The sequence below is a fragment of the Hyaena hyaena genome, unplaced genomic scaffold, assembly GCF_003009895.1.
Source record: "Hyaena hyaena isolate Hyena2069 unplaced genomic scaffold, ASM300989v1 scaffold_283, whole genome shotgun sequence".
In the NCBI taxonomy this organism is placed as follows: domain Eukaryota; kingdom Metazoa; phylum Chordata; class Mammalia; order Carnivora; family Hyaenidae; genus Hyaena; species Hyaena hyaena.
In genome coordinates this window covers 1,844,501-1,860,473 of record NW_024080916.1, presented here as the reverse complement: position 1 = coordinate 1,860,473, position 15,973 = coordinate 1,844,501, and the positions used below count along the sequence as shown (strand labels likewise).

The 15,973-nt window shown below is 37.4% G+C and overlaps 1 protein-coding gene across 1 annotated transcript in view; it reads left to right on the top strand.

The window, feature by feature from the left end:
* The window catches only part of FAM171B (family with sequence similarity 171 member B), a 65,435-nt gene that overhangs the window by 28,626 nt on the left and 20,836 nt on the right, over positions 1-15,973 (top strand). Inside the window, exon 2 of the mRNA XM_039246555.1 lies at positions 11,010-11,243. Within this exon, the coding sequence (XP_039102486.1) occupies positions 11,010-11,243 (234 nt within the window). The remainder of the gene's footprint in view (positions 1-11,009; positions 11,244-15,973) is intronic.

Below are 15,973 nucleotides of genomic sequence, written 5' to 3'. Positions count from 1 at the left end.
GGTTGGTGAGTTTGAGCCCTACATTGGGCTCTGTGCTGATAGCTAGCTCAGAGCCTGGAGCCTGCTTCGGATTCTGTGTGTCTCTCTCTCTCTAATCCTCCCCTGCTCACGCTCGCTCGCTCACTCTCTCTCTCTCTCAGAAATAAAAAAAAAAGTTACTGAAGGAAGAAGTGGTAATGAATCAAAGACTGTGCACTTAGCTTGAAGTACATAGGTTACAAATAGTCTGTGTACAGAAATGGTTGCTTACATATCTCCTTGTCCTGCCCTCTACTTCAAGGCATATCAACCTCAGTTCACACATTTGCATCCTCCCTTGCAATTAAGTAGTTCTGAGCCAGTGGTCTTACCTAATGGTATTAGAAGAAAGAATTTATTCACCAACTCACTCACTCATTCAGAAGTAAGGATTGTTATTTGAGGACACAGGAGTAAATAAAATGAAGAAGTCCATGATGTCATATAGCTAATGTTCTAAATTTATTTTTGAGAGAGAGACAGAGTGTGAGTGGGGGGAGGGGCAGAGAGAGGAAAACACAGAATCTAAATCAGGCTCTAGGCTCTGAGCTGTTCAGCACAGGCCCAGCGTGGAGCTTGAACTCACAAACTGCGAGATCATGACCTGAGCCAAAGTCTGATGCTTAACCAACTGAGCCACCCGGGGGCTGCTCACAGAGCTAACTTTCTAGTAGGGGAAACAGAAAATGAACATAATGAGTAAGTTATATAGTATGTGAAGAAAGTATCATGGAAAAATAGGGTGCAAGGAGAGTGTTAACACAGCAGAGTTGGTTGCTCAGTCCTTGCATGTGTCCAGCGGGGCCTGCGACCATGATAGCTCCTTGGCTAGACCCTGGGAATGTGGCCCTTGCAATGTTCTTTATGTTACTGATGAATTCTCTTGCATATGCCTGGAGCAGCAGGGCATGCGCTTTTAGCTTGTCAAGCAAGCCCTTTCCTCCACCTCAGTCTGCATTAGGTGCCCAGGAGTTCGGTGGCAGCTGGGGCCAATGCTCTTTCAAACAAGTGAAAAACTGATCCTTAATCTTTCCTCTCTGGGTTCTGGGTTCTTCTGGAGAACCACGTTTAGTGACTCCATGTAAGGCATACTTTATTTAAAAAAATTTTTTTAAATATTTATTTTGAGAGAGTGTGTGAAAGAGAGACGGCATGCTTGGATGGGGGAGAGGCAGAGAGAGAGGGAGGGAGAGAATCCCAAGCAGGCTACACCCTCAGCCCAATGAGAGGCTCGATCTCATGGCTGTGAGATTATGACCTGAGCTGATCTCAAGAATCAGAGGCTTCACTGACTGAGCCACTCAGGCGCCCCTGTGTAGCGTCTATGTAAGTGAATCTGTGAGTGAGGGAGGGAGAAACTGTAAGTGATTATGAGGCAGGATGAAAAATTGGGAGAAGATAAAAGTCAGGATGAGAAATGCCTGTGGAGTGAGTTGGACAGTATGTTTTAGAGCTGGAGTCAGACTGATTTATTTGCATTGAGGAAAAAGTCCTCGGCATGGGTAAGAAGGAACAGCGTCCAAGTGCTAATGGCCCAGCCATCTCATTTGTTCCCTATTGAGTCGTCTGCAGTGTGCTTATTTTTTTTTAATTTTTTTAAATTTATTTCTAGGAGAGAGAGAGAGACAGCGTGAGCAGGGGAGGGTCAGAGAGAGAGGGAGTCACAGACTGAAACAGGCTCCAGGCTCCGAGCTGGCAGTCAGCACAGAGCCCGACGCGGGGCTCGAACCCACAAACCGCGAGATCATGACCTAAGCAAAAGTCAGACGCTCAACCGACTAAGCCACCCAGGCGCCCCTGCAATGTGCTTATTCTTACGTTATAAGGATTCTTTTTCTGTCATCCATATCATTAGTTTTGGTGAATCATACTCATTGAAGCCCTTCGTTGGAATGGAGAAGACGTGTATTTCATTTGCTTCATAGCATGTTTCACCTTTGGAGAATATGTTCTTATTCTAACTCTTTGATTTCTTTTTAGATTTGATGTTTTCTCTATAATTAATTTACTGCAAATAAATTTGTTTCTGCTTCAAACAGGAACAGATTTTTTTGGTTGTTTTTGTTGTTTTTTTGTTGTTTTGTTTTATTTTGTTTTGTTAAACTCTAGAGCCAGTAAGAATTTTGGATCCAATCTGGTACTCCAGCAATGAAAAGGAGGCTTTTCTGTCTTAGTGAGTTTTGTTTTTTTAGTTCAGCACCCTTTTCCTTTAAAAGAAGGCTGTGTGTCCACGTTTGAAATGCCGGAAAGATTAAACTGTTGCAGCCCTTTCCACTCAGCCTTACAGAATGCGGAATCAGACGCTCCTTTGTCTTTACGAGCTTCTTTATTGTCCTTGCTCTTCTGCTAAACTTTCCACCCTCCTTCCAATTCAAATAGGGAAATTGTGCTGGTGCCCTGGGCGAAAGAATTGTCATACTAAGTTGGTATTGTTCTGGAACAGAAGTAAAAAACTTAAATTTAATCTTTGCTGTAATACAGTTGCATTGTATTTATTTAGCAAGATTTGCTACTTCCAGATTATTCTCTAGTCCTAATTTCCAAGTTAAATATTCTTATGAAAAAGAAGGAAAAGTATTAGGTTCCAAAAGGAAAAGGAATCGTAGTATTTATTTGTTGCTGTGATCATTGCAATAATACATTTCTCACTGGGTAACTGTGAGATTAAACTCAAAATTTTGCCAAATACTGGAGTTAGAAAGCTGGCTATAATTTCAGGTGGCCTCTGTGGAAATCCTACAGTTACCAGTCTTTCCCCGGTGTTGGGCCACTTTTGATCTCTCTTCCCCCCTCTACCTCTCTTGCTTCATTTCTCCTCTTTCTCCTACCCTCCTCCTATGCTTCCCACGCTTCTTCCTGACTTTTGTTCCATTCAGAATACATATTCTAAACCCCTTACTAAACTCTGGCCAAACAAGGCTGAGTTTGAAATGTATGGGCTGTGGACAGACTTACTCTCACAGAGAAGACAAATAAACGGAAAGCAAAGCAAAGACCAGTGTATATCGTGTGCCATTAGATTAGCAGGTACAGAAGAAAAGTTCCCATCTGACTGAAAGAAGAGTAAATTTATTTGGAGAGGGGGTGTTTGAGCTAAACTTTGAAGAATGGAGTAGGATTTGGCAGGTGGAGATGAAAAAAAGGGAGGATTTTCAGCTAAAAGAAAGAAATGAATAATATGGCAGGAAAGTAGGTTGGTCTTGGATAGTGACCCTTGACCCATTATGTGACACTAGAGCAGAGGTCCACAAACTTTTTCTGTAAAGTGCCAGATAGATCTTTGCAGGCCATATGGTCTCTGGTGCAACTATCAACTCAGCTGCTTCAGTGAAAGAAGACAGGCAATACATAGATGAATACTGTGGCAGTATTCCAATAAAACTTTATTTATAGTAGTAAGTGGTGGGTCACAGTTGGCCTGTAGGGCATCATTTGTCAATCCCTAATTGGATAAGGCTAGCAAGGAAAGTGATGGCCAGATCTTAGAGTTTGAATGCCAGGCTAAAAGGCAGGAATTAATGATTTAACTAAAGAGAATATAAATTATTGTTATGTCTCTACTAAAGGTTTTAAATACACAGACATTTAAATTTGGGACCAGGTGTTTTCTGTTTACATCTTAAGATATTTATATAGTTAGCCCTAAATTAAAATGTCTGTGACTGGATATCTTGTATGAAAATGGTGAAGTACAAATAAAGCCTGATTTGGGTCATAGCCAGAAGTTTGTCATCTTTTGAGTTCTCCCCACAAAGTCTCAACTCTAATGGACCAAAAAGTCAGATTATGGAAAACAGGAAAGAATAAGTGGGCAAGCCCTTTAGATATCTGAACTCAAAATATCAACATTCTCCCTGTTCAAAAAATGATAGTGTAAACTGATTCTAAAGTAAATATTAAACCCACAGTTTTCAGTACTTTTAAAAACTGCTTTATCAAGGTATGATTGACATGTAAAAAGTCATATATATTTAATGTATATATTTCATGAGTTTGGAGTCATACTCATTAAACCATCATCACCAACAAGGCCATAGATGTATTCATCGCCTTGCAAAATTTCCTTTCATCCCTATTATTATTAACAGGTTTTATTTGTGGAAAGCACTTAGATATTTACTCTTTTAGTGATTTTTAAAATATATAGTAGTCTTAGTAATAAGCACTATGCTGTATAGATCTTCAGAACTTATCTTAACTGAAATAGTACACTTTGACCATCACTACCCCCTCCACTCACCCAATGGCAATCACCATTCTATTCTCTGCTTCTGTGAATTTGATTATTCTGGATTCCACATATAAGTGAGATCATAACATTTGTCTTTAGGTGTCTGGTATATTTCGCTTAGCATAGTGCCTTCCAGGTCCATCCGTATTATTGCAAATGGCAGGATTTCCTTCTTTCTTTAATGTTGAGTAATGGTCTACTGTATGTATAGACCATATTTTCTTTATCATTATCCACTGATGTGCATTTAGGTTGTTTCCATATCTTGGCTATTGTGAATAATGCAGTGAACCTGGGAATGAAGGTATCTCTTTGAGATGGATACTTATTATACAGATTGTCATATACGTAGATTCTAAATTAAGCCTCAAGGCAAGACTGTGTCTTCTTAATGTTTTTGTCCTTAATACCTAGCTACTGCAGATCTGGCCCAAAGTGAGCAGTCAATAAACAGTTGATGAATTAATGTCGGTGAATATTTCTAATTGTTCCCAGCCAACTATTTTATTCCACTATATTTTTGTACTCTTCATTTTCAGTCTAGTTCTCATTTGAATGCTTAAACCTCAGCAAAGTTTTAAAATTTATTTTATTGTTAGAGTATCTTATCCTTAAAATTTGATCTCTGATCTGCCTATAAAAGCTTTATAAACCTAGTGTGTTTTTAGCGTTACATTCATAGAGAAAAAAAATGTATGTTAAATGAAATTATTGGAGATGCTAGAAATATAATGGAAAAGAAGTGGGCTAGTTTTTGTACTATATAAATCTGAAAATAAGGTGGCTTCTCCATGGGCACAATTGTAACTTACATGATGGTAACAACATAATAAGATGATGTCAAGTTCTTTTGAAAAGAAGTGGGGTTATAATTTATCAGCCCCCCCACTTCATGAAGCTCTGTCACCCAAACAAATAGCTAGCTTTACTTTTCTTTGACTGACTTACTCATCTGTATCCTACAGCAAAATTATAATATAGTCTTGGTTCTAATATGCTTTTTCAAGAGCACTTCTTTTTGTATAGAGTAGTCTTTTGAATTTTAGTGATTTTTCACTACTTAACAATGCTTTTAATTATGTGATAGCTAATTTTTTCCCCAGCGACCTCAGGACCATGCTCATTGATGTGTATTTTATTTTTACTTGTTTCTCTCAACATCTAGATTATATGTTTTCTAAGCGTTTAGTTGAAATCATTTGATATTGAGCCATTTTTAAACTACTGGTGACATATTGAAAAGAAGATTATGTGGGCAAGACATAATGATTATAATTAAGTGACAGAGAAAATAATAAGTTCATGGAAAGCTGAAACATGCAATGGAGAAGAGTGGAAAGATTATGGAGACAAAAGCACCTGTGGTTGAACATTATATATTTAATTGCACAGTCTGCCCCATCTAAATGCCAAAGTATTTTTCTTGGAGGATTAGTAAGTGGGGTTGTTATGGAGATTATATATATACATCCATAACTCATGGTTGCCAGCCCTCTTTCCTGATCAAACTGTTAACACCATGGAAATCAGAAGTGTCCTACTTAAGTCATGGGCAGGCAGTTCTTTATTCTTGTCTTTTTATTTGGAGGAAAAAAAAAATTGTTATGCCCCTTTAATTGCGGTGAGCAGGCTTCCAGCTGAGATTTTTTATTTTTGTTTTTTTAAATGCTTTTCTGCTGTTGCTTATGCTGGGGTCAGACAAACCCAGCCCAGGGATCAGGTGAAAGGCTCAGAGGGCTAGCAAATCAAGCACGCTGTTCTCTGCACTGGTTGGAAGGAAACAAGTAGGCTACTGAATATGGTAAAAACCCAAAGGCTTTTCAAGGAGACATGTGGAGAGTAGAATGCATGGAACTTGGAGTCAGATGACCCTGTCTGTGAATCCTGTCTATACTATACCCTTTTTAATTATGTAATTGTAGCCTTAGTTTCCTTGCCTTAAAATGGGGGGAAAGTCTTGCAGGTTTGTGTTAGGATAAAATTGGATAATATGGATAAAGTTTCTAGCACTGAGCTTGTGGTTGTGTGTGTGTGTGTGTGTGTGTGTGTGTGTGTATGCATGTCATAAATAGCATGACTTTTTTCCAATTTGAGCTAGAGAGGACCCTGCTGGTCAGCACTACATTATGTTCTGAGTCTAACAGATGATCTAACAGATGACCTAAGGTGCAGAAATGTGGGATCTCTTCATAGGAGCACTGTGATTTTGATAGACAAGATTTGACCTTTGCAAATCATTTTTTTCCTGAATTTGATATTCAGTTTCTCATCAAATTTATTCTTTAACCTAATTATCATATGAGGAAAAATAAAACCATCCATTCTGGATTAGAAAATGTTTTAGAAAACATTTATGAATCAAACCCGACTTCAGAGTGTCAGGAGGCTTTCATGTGTCTTATTTTGGCAACTGTACTTTTTACAGGACGAGACGGATGGAAGACGCGGAGGTCTTTTTTGTTTTAATGAAGTTAGCTTAAGATCTTACTATACACTGAAATTTGTCTATAAGTCAAAGGCTCTGAGAATTTCTGAAATTAATCTTTGGATCAAAGGAATTTATCCGAATTCCCAGTCCTGAATATGCTGTTGAAGGAGCCATTGTAGGTACATTTGATTTGAATAAGACCTGTTATTAAGTTGTATTAGAGAATCTTAATTCCCTTTTAGTTATGTGCAGTTTCCCTCTTAAATGCTTTACCCTGTTTTTGGTACAGAACATTATCCTTCCTTCCTGTACATTCTCTTAAAAAGATAGAGTAGCCCATTAAATAACACATGCTATGTTTACAGTTGTATCCTGTATCATTTAAGGTGCTTGCTTTGGAAGCGAGCAACAGAATCTGACTCTAGCTACAACGACTAGAGGGCCTTTGGGGAGGGATTATGCTACAGCTCACAGATCAGCAGGAGGGGCTGGCTGTACAGCCCACCTCTGGAAGGACAGGGCAGAGAGACTTTGGAAGATTCAGTGTGTAGGCACTCCTAGACTTTCTAAGATGTTTCAGCTTCAGTAGCCATTAGCCTCTATGTATCTTCAGCCACATTTTGAGGTCCTGACTGAATCTTTCTGGCCCCTATTAGTTAGGTACTTTGTGCCAACAGCTCAGTAAATTTTATCTAGGGGATTGGAGCTGGGTAGCTGGGGGGGAATTACTTTGAATGGGGCAACTACTTGTCCTCTACACATAAATCGGTTTTTATTCTAGGTGGACCTATTCAAGGACGTTTAATTTAGGAGGCCGTCACGTCTCATGTATTGCTTTTTAATTTTTACACAAGAGTTATATTTCCCATATGAGTTTAAGGCCATGGTTTAGTGTGTGTGTCTGTTGGGGAGCACCCTTTTTTTCTTTTTTTAAATGTTGATTTTTTTTTTCAATGTTTGTTTATTTTTGAGAGACAGAGAGTGAGTAGAGAAGAGGCAGACAGAGAGGGAGACACAGAATCGGAAGCAGGCTCCAGGCTCTGAGCTGTCAACACAGAGACCAGCAGATCTCACCGTGAACTGTGAGATCATGACCTGAGCTGAAGTTAGACACTCCACTGACTGAGCCACCCTGCCGCCCCTGATTTATTTTTGAAACCAAGAGAGTGCAAGCAGGAGAGAGGCAGAAAGAGAGGGAGACAGAGAATGCAAAGCAGGCTCCGTGCTGTCAGCACAGAGCCCGATGCAGGGCTTGAATTCATGAGTCATGAGATCATGACCTGGACCAAATCCACGAGCTGACGCTTGACTGACTGAGCCTCCCAGGTGTCTCCCTTTTTTTCTTTTTAGCTGATGTTATATAAGCATTTTCCATAATTGCAGCAATATATTCCTTGAATTAATTTTCGTAGTGTGACCCCAAGAGTCCTTGTTACATGGTGTAAAGATGGCTTTGGAGTCATTCACAAGGACATGTGACAGCTGTCAAGAGCTCTTCAAATGAGTGAGACTTGGAGTAGTCCACATTACCTATCTGATTCCTCATGTTTTTCATTGGTAAAGTGGACTTGATATCACATATTTTACAAAAGTATATTGAGATTCTTATGATAATATACATGTGAGGCTTGGCATTAGAAACGTGTGTTTATCCCCAGTCCTTCTTCATATTTTGATTTTAAATGTTACAAACATTTAAAAAAAAAATTTAGAGTAATGGGCTGAACTTCTAAAATGATGGGAAGATAGTTAAATAATTTGAGAAACAGTAGATGCTAAAACTCAAGGGTTAGTTGACCTTCTAATACCTGATGCTCCTGAATTTATCTATTGAAAGCAATAATAGTAATGACTATTCACAAGTAATTTAACCTCCCACAAAGCTGCCTATTATTAAAAATGCTGAGAGGGCATAGGTGTGGATAAATATCAGTAACCTATATTTTGCTTTGTTATCTATTCTCCATATATATATTTGAATATATAGGAGACTGTTGTCCAGGAAATTAACAGCATTTTAGACAGACTAATAAACCATTATTTTAAGGTATAGCTAATCCAGAATATAATCCTCCCTTCTCTTTCCATTTTCCCAATTCATTCTTCCCATGTTTGCACTCTAAACTGGGGTTAGAATTGCTTTTAAGAGTTAAATCAGGCAGGGTGCCTGGGTGGCTCAGTCAATTAAGCATCAGACTCTTGGTTTGGGCTCATGATCTCTAGGTTTGTGAGTTCAAGCCCTGCATCAGGCTCAACACTGCACTGTTGTGCAGAGCTTGCTTGGGAATCTCTCAATCTCTCTCTCTCTCTCTCTCTCCACCCCCCTTCTCCCTCCCTCTCTCTCCCTCCCTCTCTTTCCCTTTCTCTCTGCCTCCCCCTCCCCAGCTCATGCTCTCTCACACTTAAACAAACTTAAAAAAAAAAAAAAAAGAGTTAAATCAGACAGTTGTAGTGCAGTGGCTTAAGAGCACAAACTTTGAGGAGAGATGGGCCCAAGCCTGTGTCCTGTTTCCTTCATCTACTGTAGGGTGGCCATGGCTAATTTACAAACCTCTCTAACCCACAGTTAGCAATATATATGATGAAGAAAACAATAATGTCTCTGTAACTGGGATTTTGAAGAGTAAATGGAATGATGCACTTAAAAATAAACACAATGCCTGGCTTATTAACCCGCAACACATTTTAGTTCTTGTGGTTATAATTATTATTACATATATATTATTAACATATTATCATACATAAGAGGAAATATACTAGAAACCCTTTGTGTCTAAATAGAGAATAATGTTTGCATAACATTTAACTTGAATTTTAGATCTTGAAAGGATCGGCGCTATTTTCTAGCCTGCTAGATAGCATCTTTTCTAGGGCTTGGTGATTATTGCAGCAGTTCAATTTATATATAAAATGTCTTTGTTATGCCCCAAAAGCAATTTAAAATCTAGTTTATTTTTAACAAAGAGTATATAAGGTGTAAGAATAATTTGGTAGTAATCTTGCAGCTCATTCGGTGTTAACTAGGAGTTTTTATCTGACCTGCTATTCTTGCTAAAAACTATTTGGAGTGAAATAGGTTTTTGCAAATGTGTCCCTGAAACATCAGTCCTCATGAGGTATTTCTTTAAATTTTTTTAATGTTTTTTAAAAAAATTTATTTCTGAGAGAGACAGCATGAGCAGGGGAGGGTCAGAGAGGGAGACACAGAATCTGAAACAGGCTTCAGGCTCTGAGCTAGCTGTCAGCACAGAGCCCGATGCAGGGCTCGAAGCCAAGAACCATGAGATCATGACCTGAGCCGAAGTCGGGTGCTCAACTGACTGAGCCACCCGGGTGCCCTGGTATTTCTTATAGATGATGCTGATGTCTGTGAAATGGTCACCAATTGTGGAGAAATTATTATTATTATTACTAATATTAAGTGACAGCCAACCTCTGTGCTGAACACATTATTTGCATTATTTCCAAAGTAGTTACTATTCTTCTAATTTTACAGATGAGCAAATGGACTTTGAGAGGTAACTTCCCCAAAGTCACACATCTTCGGTAATGGCAGAGATGGGCCTTGACTGACCCCAGAGCCCATTAATAGTGGAAGAGAAGGCATCTTTGGCAAAGGTGTTGTGATACAGCTTTCAAAGGAATTTCCATGGTGATACAAGTTCTTTTTTAATAAGACACCAAAACATTGGTATATCTGTGAACATATTGCCAAAGATGTGTAAAGCTAGAGGTTTAAGTTAGAAACCAGTGAATTCTTATTTTCCTCAATTTCCTCTTACTGTGCTTTCTTAAATATTTAACAGATAATACTTTTTGATATTTTAAAGATTTTATTTTGATATTTGGTAATTTGGAACTGAAACACATCATTTGCTTTCTAGACAACAGAACAAAAGAAAGGAGCTAGTCATGCACTAAGGCTTAGTGAGATTGCATTTTATTCTAGGAACTTTAACTATATTTTGAATTAGTTACTGGGTAGCATTAGACTTAGTGAGGCCGAGTGAAAATGGGTTTTTCTCAAGAGAGGACCATTGTCCTCCCCTTACTCACTGCTTCCTTTTCCTCCTCCTTTTTATTGGCAGAAAAACATTGGAATAATAACACTGTGCCTTATTAATAATAAATTCAAATGTTCAGTTTTAGAAATAATGAATTTGTTGGAACGCTTCTCCACCTGTGTCAATGGATCCATAGGCATACGTATTTCCAGATTTTAATGGCAGCTTTGTTCTGTTATTCAGAGGTCTTGAATGACATTTTAAGGTATAGTGACATATGCATTCTAGGCTCTGACATGCTGTCATTTCCGGCTTTTTTCTCTTCCAGTGTCTGTATTTACGCTGAAAGTACAGGTTAATGACATCATCAGCCGTCAGTACCTGAGTCAAGCAGTTGTAGAAGTGTTTGTAAACTACACGAAAACAAATTCCACGGTAACAAAGAACAATGGAGCAGTGTTGATAAAAGTACCCTATAAACTAGGGCTCAGCTTAACCATTATTGCGTACAAGGATGGCTACGTGTTGACACCTCTGCCTTGGAAGACTGGGAAAATGCCAAGTAAGCACTTACAACAGTGTAAAAGCCTTTACTTCGTGTACATGACCTCCCCCCCCTGCTTTGGAAATCTCTTGTTCTGATAAAGTGAAAGTGAGACAACCTATGTGAAGTCAATAGAGAGAGGTTAGAAAGGAGTGCCAGTTTGAGGAAAACATGAAGGTCTTTTTTTCTTTTCCTTCCCACAGAGGCTTGAGAGTCCTGAGCAAGAGCTCTCCTCTGGGTGCAGGGCTTGTCTGCAGGTGGCGGCGAGAGGCTTGGCACGCCCAGAGGGTTAGCGAGGAGCAGGGCAGGCCAGATGGTACAAGGGCGTTCTTGAAAGTAGAGACAAAATGTTTAGATGTATGTGCTGAACCATAAGGCAGTTAGTCAGATTCTTGAGTACAATAACTGTAAGTTGTTTGGACGCTGAATTTACTTAACAGTGTATGATGTTTAGGTCAACAGCAGGGCTAGAACGGGTTCAGGGAGCCTTGTCACAAAGCTGTGGCTGTGCTCCTGGTGGACAGGAACAGTCTGATGCAAGGGAGGGAATGAAAGGGAAGACGTAAGAATAAGAGGCATCCTGAGGAAAGAATTGGTAACTACTGTGCAGATCGTCATATACACCTTAAACTTACACTTTTATATCAGTTACAGCTCATTAAATCTGAGGAAAAAAATAAGAATGGATAGGACTTAGTGTGACTAATTGGATATTGGGAATTACAGGCGGTAGAAGATACTAGAATGCAAGTCTGATTGATTGGAAGGATGATACACTAGGTAATTGATCTTTTTCTTTTTTGTGTGATGGTTATTAGAATTTAGATACTTTATTTGGTTTTGTATTAGAAACATTTGAATTTTTGAATTCTTATTCAAGTTTAGAATGAGAAAGAAAATGAAAAATAAGATTCATGTGAATGAGATCATGACTCGGAAATCTGAATAGTGATATAAAAGTCTAAGGTGAATTCTTGGTCTTGTATACTTTATTTATTTTTTTTAATAAGAGAGATCAAGCACATTCATTAAATTAGAGTTAGAAAAATAATGAAAGAAACAAAGATGGGAAAAAGAAAATAGAGGTGAAAGTAGATGGACATTAATTAGAAAATGAAAGAAACAAAGATGGGAAAGAGGAAACAGAGGTGAAAGTAGATGGACATTAATTAGAAAATATAAAGAAGAGGTAATTGACAAAATGCATGTATAATGTCTTTTGAAGAACTAGCATCTGGCTAATCTAAACAGGGAAGTAAAAGACAAGAAAAAGAAAAAATATATAAAACGTTTAAAATATTAAAAAAATGTTCTGTATCAAAGCAGTAATCTTAAAAAATCTAATAATTTTGTGATAATGTAAATGACTATATTGGTTTTAGATGAGGTAGACCAATAACCATGGATAAAATGTTCTGAATAAAAACAGCATGATTCAAAGGCGACTTAAAATTTTTTTTAATGTTTATTTTTGAGAGATACTGTGAGCGGGGGAGGATCAGAGAGAGAGGGAGACACAGAATCTGAAACAGGCTCCAGGCTCTGAGCTGTCAGCATGGGGCCTGATGCGGGGCCCAAACCCACGAACTGTGAGACTGTGACCTGAGCCAAAGTTGGATGCCCAGCTGGCTGAAGTCACCCAGGTGCCCCTGTAAAGGCTATATAAAAGTTACTCCAAATCATTTTATAAAACCAGCGAGGCCTTGAATCTGAGACCTAACAAAGGTAATACAAAATTAAATGTCCTTATATGTGCTCTCTCTCTCTCTCTCATATACACGTATACTGCTTTATAGACCAATCTTACTTATAACTTTAAATATAAAAATCCTAATACAAAGGAGTTTCACTATTATTTAAATAAAGCATTCTTTTAAGATCAAGTAGGAGTTTTCTTCTTTGCAGGATTATGAGGATGTGAAATGTGTCACTCTTAATTTTAAATGTCATATTAGTGGAACACATTACAAGTATCAGATAACATCAGCAATGATCTGAAATGCATTTTATAAGTTGGCCATCCATGCCTAACTAAGAATGAGCTCTTTAAAAACAAGGACTGCAAAGATATCCTTGACATGGTAAATATCTCATAAAATATTAGAGGTGATCCGACTAAAATAAGAAACTGAACACAGATGTCCATATTATTTTACATTACAGTTTCTTACCAGAGCAAAAATATATCAAGAGACCAAGGATGGCAATAGCTATTAGAAAGAATCAAAGACATTACTATTTCCAGTTATCATATCCCTGGAAAATTACAAAGCATGAATCTTAAAACTCTCAAAATTAATGGAATTAATGGAATTTGTCAGAATTACTAAGCATAGAATTAGCATTGGTACAAGTCAATACATATTCTTATATACCAGAAGTAGTGACCAGTTATGAAAAATAATGAAAAGAAACCCCTCTCAGAACACCAAGGACAAACACAATATTCAGGAAACCTACAAAAAGTGTAAAATAACCATATATTGGGGAAAATAAAACTACCAAATGTTACTGATTGACCTTAAAAAAAAAAAAAAAAAACGCTAAAACCCTGGATAAATGGAATGCATTGTATTTCTTCAGAAAGCCTGAATATTGTAAAGATTTCACTTCTTCCTAATTTATAGATTTAATGCATTAAAAAAACTTGGCAAAATAATTCTTGGAGAATAAAAAGCTGGAAATCATTTTAAAGGAAGATTAGAGGCGATTTGCCATTTCGTATAACTAAAATAATACGTAGCTACACAGTGAAAACTCCAATACTGTGGTACGAATTAGATACTAAGTAGCATGTATAAGAATGTAATCTATGATAAGGTACCATTATAAATCTTTGAGAAGAGGCTGAATATTCAAAAAAGTAGCGTTAAGATATGTTGGCTTCATAGTCCATATATATTGCTCATAGAGCTCAAATGTGGAAAATCAAATTATGGTAAATACAAGCAAATAAAAATGATTTTTTATTAGGAAGACCTGTTTAAACCTAAGAACAATGAAAGATATTGTAAACGGTAGATTGCACTATTTTTAACAAAGATATTATACAGCATGTGACTATAATAATACTGTATTCTATATTTGAAAGTTGCTAAGAGAGTAGATCTTAAAAGTTGTTATCACAGGGGGAAAAAAGTATGTATGGTGGTGGATGTTAACTAGGCTTACTGTGGTAATCATTTTGCAGTATATATAAATATTGAAGCAGTATGTTGTACACCTGCAGCTAATAAGTCATACATCAGTCATATGTCTAAAAAAAGTAGGAGAAATATGAGACAATAAAGAGTAATAGCCTTAACATGTAAATAATTCATACAACTTAGTCAGAAAACTCCCAGGTCCTGACTAAATAAGGTAAATGAGCAGAATCCTTACCTGGCAATTTTCGAAACCAGAAAACAAAGGATTACTAGATGTGACAAACTTTTATTTTCATAACAGTTCCAGATTCGTTGTACCAAAGACACACATTTCTTAGATTTTTCACCTTAGAAAAGTTTTTAAAAAGTGAGCATACTCAGTACTGACAGAACGAGGTATGGTGATCATTCCTGAACGTGGTTGGTGGGTGTACAAGTCATCAAAATTATCTGGATAACAATTTTGAAATATGTGTGTCAAAAGTCTTCAAAATCTTCATCACCTTTGACCCAGTATTCCACTGCTAAGAGTCTATCCTAAAAACAGATATATAAATAACTAAAATGGACATATTCGTACAAAAGAATGTTGATTCGAATGTTATTTTTTGCAATGGTAAAAATGAAAACAGTCTAAATATGTGATATTAGTATAGTGGTTAAGTAAGTCTTGATATTTCAAGAAAGGACATATGGGACCTTGGAAAGGTTAGGAAGAGTTTCTAGTGAGGGACGGAAATGCTTATATTCTCTTAAACGAAAAAAGCAGGGTAAAAATATTCTGCATATAATATTGCACTCCCAATTTAAACAAAGGTCACAGGAAAAGCCAGGAAGAGTATACTGAAATATTAATAGTGGTTGCCTTTGTCATGGGATTGGGGGGACCATCACATGTTCTTTTTCTGTATTTCTCAACCTTTCCAGAGTGGATAGTCCTCCCTTTTATACAGAGAAATATTTTTTTTTTTTGTAAGTGAAGGGAAATCCACATGTAAGTTTTAGTGAAGTTGGAAAGGTTCTCCTCAGGTTTAATAACCTTCAGCTGTCAGGGCTGCCCCCCTTTTAACAAAGTATCCAAATATCGGAATGTGCCCTCCTTGTAATCAATCATCTCCAGGTCCAAGCTACTACCGTGACACTTTCTAATCTCATAAGGCCACTAATTAGTCTAGCTATTAATGTATTCTGAATTGAAATTATACTTTTGCTCGGTATTTCTTTTCCTATTGTAGGAAAAATGTGTATTACATTATACACCGATTCATATATTTTTGTGTTTTACCCTCTTTTCAGGATTTCCTTTACAGCTCTTGGAAATATCTTAAAACCTATTTCCATGCAAATGTGTTTTGATCCTGTCCTAAGTGAGTTAGGATTTCGTTATTTCTATTAATGTTAAGTGCTTATAGTGAATAGAGGAGAGCTATCAAATGAGAACTCATTTTTAGTAAGTTTATTTGATCTGTTCTTGGTTAAAAAATGGTCCCCCCACCCCCCACCCTGCTTCTGATAGTGAAATTTCATTATGTTTCAGGCCATCTGCACTTACCGATCCCACCCACCCGTTATTTAAGATTCTAATCTTGTAGGCAGATTTGG